Source organism: Humulus lupulus, chromosome X (genome assembly GCF_963169125.1).
Source record: "Humulus lupulus chromosome X, drHumLupu1.1, whole genome shotgun sequence".
NCBI classification, from domain to species: Eukaryota; Viridiplantae; Streptophyta; class Magnoliopsida; order Rosales; family Cannabaceae; genus Humulus; species Humulus lupulus.
The window spans coordinates 1,739,757-1,749,151 of NC_084802.1; the positions used below are offsets into that span (position 1 = coordinate 1,739,757).

Here is a 9,395-nt window from a genome sequence, read left to right on the forward strand (position 1 = left end):
AATGTTATTCTAATTTCTTATGTAGTTAAACATGCACTCATACTATTTGTACACATACAACACATATATATAGTGTATTTATAATGTTTGTTGTTATTTAATATAAATATATATTTAGTTAAGGTACATTAACTCATAAAAATACCGTTCTCTTTATAAATATAAATAATAAAAATTAAGATATATTACATATTATATACTATTATAATAATGATATTTTATAATATTTATATTAATATAGTTATTAAATATTATTATAATACTTGACTTTATATTAATATAATTTATAAATACATATTTTTTTAATAACTTTCAAAAGTATATTCCGGTAAATATTTGTAATATTCTATTAAAATTAAAAAATGTTAAAATCAACAATTTCTTTCTCTACACACTTTTTATAAGAAATATATATAAGTATCAACCAACAAGGTATGGCAATAAACTAATAAACAAATAAAACATTGATAGAAGATATTATTGCCATACAAAAATTTAGTACATATAAAAAATTATAGACTTTTGCTGCTAATATATATGTAGATAATAATTTAACCAAAATGGCATTGAACTAGTTTATAGTTTATGGGGAAAATATCATAATTTTATAAGCTAACAACACTTATTTAACAAGTTGTGGATGACCAAGCATGCCTAAAATCTAAATATAAATAAAATACTAGAGATAATTGTTGCACTCATTATTGTTGATGGTGAACTATTTAAAAATAATATTTAGTGAAATTAAAATGTTAATTAGGCTAACATATAAATTAGAGTATAGAGGAGTATATACAAAATTTGTAATGAAAACTAAATCTCATTAGTTAAGTTGAAAATGTATTCTTAATAAAAAATTTGGTCATTTATAACATAAATCACAACTCTACCAAACTTGCTCTTTGGTTTTAAGATAAGGAAAAAAAAGATGCTCTAATTGTAGCATAAGCAATGTGCTCAAACACATTTGAAGCAACATTAATTGTTCTAGGCTTTAATGATCACAATAAAAAAGGTATATTCCTATATTTTTCTAAGTTATAGGAAAACGAATCTTATATTATTATTATTATATATATACGTTTTTGGAAAGAAAAAAATTGTATCAATCTTTAAAAAACTCATATCCAACAAAAAAGTCATGTAACCATCTGACAATCATGGATAATAATCTGATCTTGAATCAATGTCATCCCACTCACTCTACAAACTAAAGATAACATCATGTTAGAAAGAACAAAAATATTGTAGATCTATTCAAGTAATGTGAGAATTATTTAATTGAATATGTATAGATATATTATTCTAGCCTCATAAGATATTTTTTTTTAAAAAAAAATCAAATTTGAGGAAAATCTCAAAAATCCAATTTATGACATAAAAATAGTATTTCAATTAATTTTGGACAAAAAAATAGGTTCAAATAAATATATAACCGATTTACTAGGTTTCTACGAAATAGGTTATTAAGGGCACATTTGGTATGATGTATTGCATTGTATTGTATTGTATAATATTGTATATGATTGTATTGTATAATATTATTTTTATAAAACATTGTGTTTGATTGATATTCACTTGTATTAAAATGTTGTATTAAATTATATTATATTTGGTACGCAATTGAATTGTATTGTATTATGTTATATTAATTGGACACCGACCTCGACCCCGGCCCCCGACCTCGACCCCCGACCCCCATCCCCGGCCCTGACCTTGACCCCAGACCCCGCCTCGACCCCAACCCTGGCCTAAACCCCGGCCTAAACCCCGACCTCGGCTCCTGACCCCTAACCTGGCCCCAGTCCCAGACCCACACGCTGACCCCAACACTGACCTCGACCCTTGACCCCGACCTTACCACAATACAACTTAATTTAAAAAATATTACAATGCATGTCAACACATTCAATTTTTATGTATTATATAATGCAGTTGGTATTGTAATAAAATTTGTGATTCTAATAATTAATATAATACAAAATTCATTCCAAACATAGCATTCTACTTATTTAATACAATACGATCTCCTTATTCAGCACGCCAAACGTGACCTAAAATTCTAAAAATTTAGTGAGTAATTTTCTACAAGAGAACATGGTTGTGAGAAAATAACTTAAATGTTAGTAAAGTATAACGTTGAGGAGTTAGATGCTACTAGAAAATAGATAGGGACCTAAGTGATAGATTAAGAAAAGATGAGGGACCCCAAATGATTTAAACCTTATAGTTTTATTTTTTGAAAATAGAATTTCGATTCTAGAATAAATGTCTCTGTTAAAATCTTCTATAACATGTCACTAAAAATGTAACGATAATGAAGACATAACCATTCAAAACTCTATAAGAACATTGCTACTAGATTTCTACATAAATGGTTACTAGATTTTTCTTAATCCAATATAATACTTGGAAAATTGCTTACTGGTTACTAAATTCATGAAAAATTACAAGTTTTTCTCAAAGAATAATTATTATAATTATAATTTGAAACTAATTATAATTATAACTATGATTCTAAAATAAAATACATTATTATTTAAAAAAATTACATTATTGCTAGAGATTCATAAACCATTTACTTTTAAGCAATTCATTTAATATTTTTAGTTGTGAAACTTGTTATAATGAGAACTAAAGGAGCCAAGTACGAACCCATAAAGTTTTTCATATTGTTTTCCCTCTACAACCCCATTCTTAAGCCTAACATTAGTGTATGAAATACTTACACACTTGACCCTTTCAAAAACACTTAACTTGAGGCCAAAATGGTACTCTAAACTGGTGTTTGGACAAATGACTACATTTTGATAATTTTTTGTGAAAGTAATCTTCTAAGGTTATTTTGCAAAAAAAATATCAAATGAATATTATTTTACAAAGGAAAAATACAAGTTTGGCCGATTTGTTTGTCTCGAATATGCGATTGGCCTTTGTGTTTTGTTAAATGACAATTGAACTATGTGTTTTACAAAATGGATCAAAATAGCACCCTAGATCCGATTTTGGTCAAAATATTTTCAAATATAATCTTTCATTCTTAGTTCATCATCCACTTTCTCCGCTACTGTAAACATATCTCATATCTAACAACCCAAGAATCGATCTTATAATTGAAAATATTTTAACAAAAATCAAGTCTAGGATACTATTTTGTAAAATACAAGGTCCGAATTGTCATTTAAAAAAACACTAGGGCCGATCGCGTATTCGAAAATAATATAGGAGCCAAAATAGTATTTTTCCTTTTACAAAATAACATTAAAAAAATATTTTTTACCATTTACTCTTCATTAATTGATGGATAGTGGGAATGATTTCTACTTTTTTTTACAACACCCAATTTTGCAAGATTTATGGTGCTCTAAAATGTAACTTTTTGAAAGTTTTTTTTTTTGTAGCAATAAATTTTTCAAAGTTGGTTTCTAGGAACAAAATAAAAGTGCAATGAGTGCAACTTTGCATAATTTCAGTGTAAGTATTAAAATAGAAATCCACATGTCAATATTAGTTAACTTCAGGCTAAATATCCAAATTTAAAAGTGTTTAACAAAAAAAAAAATCCCTTCTTTTAAGGATTTTTTTAAATGGGCCTAATGCTATGTTGCTAGAGAATATATTATATTCAATGGAAATATAGAAAAAACCAAATACAACTCTATGTAAAAATACAATAAACAAGGTGTTTGATTAAAGTAATTTTTACACCCAAATTTCGAGAATAGAAATGTAGGCTCGAAAAATGTAAGCTCGAAATAAGCAGGTATTTACATAATATTTGTGTAGTTCATCATAAAGTTCTAGAAGCCATGTCATCAGCATATAGGCAAATTGAGTTTAACAATTTCGCTCGGTATCAAGGTGACAACAATGGAATTTGTGAGCTCGAAGCTACATGCAGTCTCGAAGGTGTTTTGAGGTTACAAGTCAAGCTCGAAGCCAAAACTGCTCAACTAAAATGGTTCAACACTTGTATAAATTTCCTGATTTGTTTGTATTGGCGATCAAGCACCAGTCAGGAAGGTTCGAGCCTAGGCATTGCAAGCTCAAAGAGAATGATCTTGATAAAGGTACTGGCTAAGGATCAGGTTAACCATAATGATGAGCTCGTGATGTTGGTCGATCTCGAAAGTGTGTAAATTATACGTTCGAGGTCGGTAATCCAGTTTGAACGCGGGTGCTGTTTGAAAATCCCTATTACTTGGGGATTTATTGTAATCTGATAATTAATCCTTATTATTATGGAATATTTTGTAACTAATGCATTTATTTGTATTTATTTCAAATTTAAATTGTAATTTTTCGAATAAAAAGGAAGATATTTTGTAAACTAGTCTATAAATTGACTGTAGAATTTCATTTGTAGGGACAATTTGGATACTGAGAATACTTTGTAGAATTACTTTCAAAAAGCTTTAAGAGAATTCCACCACTGAATAATATTGACTCGTGGACTAGGTAGAATTTAAGAGCTGAACCACGTAAAATCTCGTATGTTTTTTTATTAGTTTTCTTAAATCAGTGTTTAGTGCTCTTCTTATTTAAGTTGATGAAAAACGGCGTCAACAGTAATGTTACAACTCAATTGCATAAAATACAAGTAAATAGAAAGATGTAAAAGGTAAAGATCACAATCTCAAAACAATAATAATACAAGTAAAATAAGAACAAGAAGAACAAAAGAGTGAAAAGAATAATAATAAGAGCACAAACTCTCACACAACTAATGTGTAGAGTAGTGGGGATCACCAACTTGAACAAGATTTAAGACCTTTGTCCAAAAACTTGTTTTCCCCTATTCTATAAGCACTAAGGGATCTCCCAAGGAAATAGCTCATTGGAATTATTAAGCCTCTATGGTGTATTTTCCATCCAAGTGCTTTGTGAATAGAAAATTGTGTGTCTTACAAGTGAGCAATAGACTCCTATTTATAGAGTTTGAGATACCCTTTGAATTTCAAATTCCACCAACCTCCATGGCTGTTGCCAATGTTTAATTGGATGTTTATGGAGTTAACATGAATATTTGGGAGTTACTTGGAATGTTAAAACCATTCAAATTGGAGAAAAAACAAAATTGGAATAGGTTGTTAGCGCCGCAGGCCATGGCCAACAGTATCAGTGGCTGCGGCCACTAGCCTCTACCCCTCCCCCCCGGCCGCGGCCAAGGATAATCAGTAACCGTGGCCACAGTACAATTTCAGCTTCCAATTTTTAAGTTTTCCAAAAAACGTCTAAATCTTTTCTCATGTGATTTTTGTAACATTCATACATCTCATGAAAGTTAAAAACATGTCTTCAACATCCATGTTACATAATGGCTCTATAAAATTCAAACACAAATGTGTTGCTCTCAATCTATACATTATTATCTAATATCTAGAAGTTACAAATTTGTAATTCTAGAATATATTACATTTGAGCACACACATGTATCCAATTTCGTAACTTTTGATAACTCTCGACAAATCACATTTTATCATATTATTTAATTTAACATTATATTATTTAAAATAATATAACATATGTTAGTCAATTTTAGATTCTACATTTTTTGTTTTTCAAATTAGTTTAATTGTACTTACTGCATAATAAATGTTTACCCTTTAAGAAATAATTTTAAAATTTAATTTTTTTTTATATCTCCATACTTTATTATTTAAAAATAAAAAAAAATCATCTGAAAAATTAATATTTTATTCTTTCAAACATAAAAATAAATTTTCTAAAAAAAATTATGTCATTACAATAAAGTGCATGAATCCCTCTCCCAACAAAAAAAAAAAAGCCTGCATCTAAATTTCATTTCTTAAATTGTATATTTGTATATAAATGACATCAAATCAAACACTAAAAAAAAAATCTTTCATTAACTAAAAATAATTTGAATATTAAAAAAACTCCACGCCACGTGGCGTACAAAGATTGCCTCAACTGTTTTAATATTAATATTTGACTCTGTCTTTATTCTATTTATTATTAATAAATGATTTTTGTTTCGTTTTATGTTATTACTTTTTTTTATGCGATTTTCTCTCTTTCTCGCCTTCCTTTCTCCAAATCCTGACGCGACAACATCGACTGTCGCAGTAGTAGTACTATGCTACGTGTAAACATCTCAATTCCAAAACCAGAAAAGAACCGTCTCAGCTCTCATCCCAAAAATATTTTTAAACAAAGAAAGAAAGATCCTGTGAGCTTTTCAGAGAAAGGAAAAGAGAGACAGAGAGAGATGGTGTGGCTTATGAATCACCATCTTCATCATCATCAACTTCCGAGATGGAACAAAGCTCGTATCTGGGCAGGAACTTCGCTCATATGGCTCATCTTCATGTGGGTCACTCCCAAGATTTCTCACTCTCCACAACACCACCTTTTCGCTGACATGCGCAATTTTCTTGGTGCCCAAAACTTTACCTTTTTCTTTCTTTGTAGTCTAATCTTTGTTGTTCTGATTAACTGAGTTGATTTTGGTATCTGGGTTTGTTTCATCTTTGACAGGAGTACCCAACACTTTGAATGTGATCACAAATTTCCCATTTTTGGTTGTTGGTGTTCTGGGCTTTGTGTTATGTGTCAAAGGAGAGTTTTTTAATATAAGGTTTGGATTTTCTCGTGATTTTTTTATCTGGGATTTGTTTGTTTGTTTGTTTTGACAATGTCATTGGATTTTGCTAACTGGGTTGGTTTTTTTTAGTTTGAGAGGTGAGGTTTGGGGTTGGGCGTTGTTCTATGCTGGGATCACTGGTGTGGCTTTTGGTTCTGCTTATTATCATTTGAAGCCTTGTGATGATAGAGTAGTGTGGGACACCTTACCGGTTAGCATCATTTCACATTTTGTTATTTCAATCAATTTTTTAGATGTTTGTTTTATCTGTTTCATTTGCTGCCATGATTGTTATCTGAAGGCTAGTTTGCTATTTTTATGTTTACCAAGTATGAACATTTAGATTCATTTCAGATAGGAATTGAATTCTCAAGAAACCAAATGAAACAATTCAAGAACAATGCACAGTCATTTTTACATAGTTCGGACTCGATTACATTTTTTCTAACCTATTTCGTGGACAAGAAACAAATCTACTGATAATAAAAAAAAAATATCCCTAAAAACTCCCTTCTTATTTGTTTTTTCAACTCACGTCAAGATTCCAAAGAGCAAGTAATCTTGTCTATGTCATAAACTCCAGTTATGAAACAAGGAAACCAATTATTGACACAATATTCATAATGAGTCGATTACGTGCCTTACTTCAATGAGATGAGCTGGACTCGTTACCTTTTTCGCCCTATTGTTTTGTGTTTTTTCATTATGATGTTTCTATAGATATTGTTGTAATAAGTTGGAACCGCAGATGATGATGGCATATTCCTCACTTTTTTCTAGTTGCCTAATAGAAAGAGTGGGGGAGAAGATCGGCTTGACTTGTCTGTTTGCACTTATTCTTGCTGCTTTCCTGAGTACTGCTTATGAAAGGTTAGTTTACTTTCCTCGAAAATGCCTTAAATTCTTATGCGAGTTCTTCGAATCTATTCATAACATGGTTTGGTAGTTGGTTGCAGATTCTATAACGATCTTAGGTTGTGCATGATGTTCCAGTTGATCCCCTCTGTTGCAATTTCAGTTATTGCATTTGTGTATAGACCCAAATATACTCATTCAAGATATTGGTTTTGGGCAACAGGTATATGCAGCCACACCACATCCATCTTTTTATTGAGATGTCAAAACATTTAAAGTTATACCTTTTCAATGTTTTTGTTTGATTATTCCTTACATTGCTGATTTATTTTGGCCAATTCAATAAGAGAAAGAAAACTGGTAAAATGAATTCAAAATTAAAACAACTATAATATTCATTCATGGCAATAGCATCAACCGAAATTTTCGTGTGAAGTTCCAGTAATATAGTCAGACAAGCAATGAAACATTGTGTTTGGAAAGTGCAGCATCAGGTTTGCTTGGCATTTTCATCTGAAGTGGTTTCCACTGAATTCAGTGACAACTGACCATGATATCTGATGTTCGACTCCTTTCTAGGCACTCACATAGCAATTACTATAGTTTCCGAGTCTCCAATTGTTGTAGATTTAGGTGGGAAGCTTAGTGCTGTTTGGTGATGCTAAGTAGATGAAATGTTGAATTTTTTATACTGTTTTTTACACATTAATGATTAAAGTTTTCTTCAATAATATTTTTCATAGTTCTGTTTCATTAGAATTACATGGAGTAGAAGTTCTCACATCAAACCTTACTTCACTGTTTTAAATTTTTAAAATCCATTTACCAGGCCTATTTTCTGTATTGGATTTAAATTATACAGAATACACATCAGAGTTTATTGTACTAATTGAGGCCCCGAACAAGTATTTTACACATAATGTGGATTTTCTTTTAAGAGTAATATCAATAGACCTTGAAGTAACATAAATAACATGATTAGTATGGTGATTATAAGATATTTATTGACATTATGTTCATTCTATGGCTGCACACAGGTGTTTACCTCATATCCAAATTCGAAGCTATCGCAGACAAGAAAATATACAATTCCAATCATTATTTCGTCAGCGGACACTCTTTGGGGCATTTGTGTTCATCATTGGTTCCTGTTCTGCTGAGTGTTATGCTCATATACAGAACCAAAAAATGTCAAAGGTAATCTCTTTCTGCTTTTTCTTCAAACTTTAATGTCTCTCATTCTCATACTGCTATACGAAATTCGATCAATCTCACAGACTAGGCGAAACCAAGGAGCGCCCTTGAAGGAGTAGACAAGAAAAATGTAGCCTTTCATAGTCTAAAACCTTTGGAGTTTTGTATAGTCATTACACTACAAAACTTACCTCAAACTTCACATATTAAGGATTCAACTGATATTTTTGTCCATTTGGCTATCTGGGGTCTGATCTTTAGTTTCCATTTCAGAGAGAGCATTCATTCTTTTTCTTCGCAACAGAGGGCAGCGATTGCCCGGTAACCGAAATGATGTAGGAAAAGTAGAAAATACATAGTTGCAGCCATTTTTTGAAACTGATGTTGATGAGAAATGACTTGATGAAAGTCATCACTGTAAAGATCTTTGTAACTCGATTCAACTTTGCCCTTTTAATGTAGTGATTTACCTTTCTTATCTGACTTGGTTTCCATGGTTTTAGATTATATTCATATCATGGTCTCACATGCACGCTTTGGTTCTTAGGATTAAGTGTATTATCTGAATATATATATATATATGAAGACTTCTCAACGGGTACTACCCATAGATGGGTACTAACAATTATAATGATGTAGCAACATAGTGACTTGGTATAGCAAATCACCAACAAGTAAATATTTTTTTTCTACATTAATTTCGAATTTAGTTATTTCTTTTTGTCATAATTAATGTTAT

At 30.5% G+C, this 9,395-nt stretch overlaps 1 protein-coding gene across 1 annotated transcript; it reads left to right on the forward strand.

The window, feature by feature from the left end:
* The first annotated feature begins 6,041 nt into the window (after positions 1-6,041).
* On the forward strand, positions 6,042-9,136 carry LOC133804880 (uncharacterized). Its single transcript, XM_062242992.1, has 7 exons — positions 6,042-6,401; positions 6,502-6,601; positions 6,698-6,818; positions 7,356-7,477; positions 7,564-7,685; positions 8,500-8,659; positions 8,740-9,136. Exons 1-7 carry the CDS (start codon positions 6,101-6,103, stop codon positions 8,765-8,767), a joined length of 954 nt encoding a protein of 317 aa, XP_062098976.1. The 5' UTR covers positions 6,042-6,100; the 3' UTR covers positions 8,768-9,136.
* The last annotated feature ends 259 nt before the right edge of the window (positions 9,137-9,395 follow it).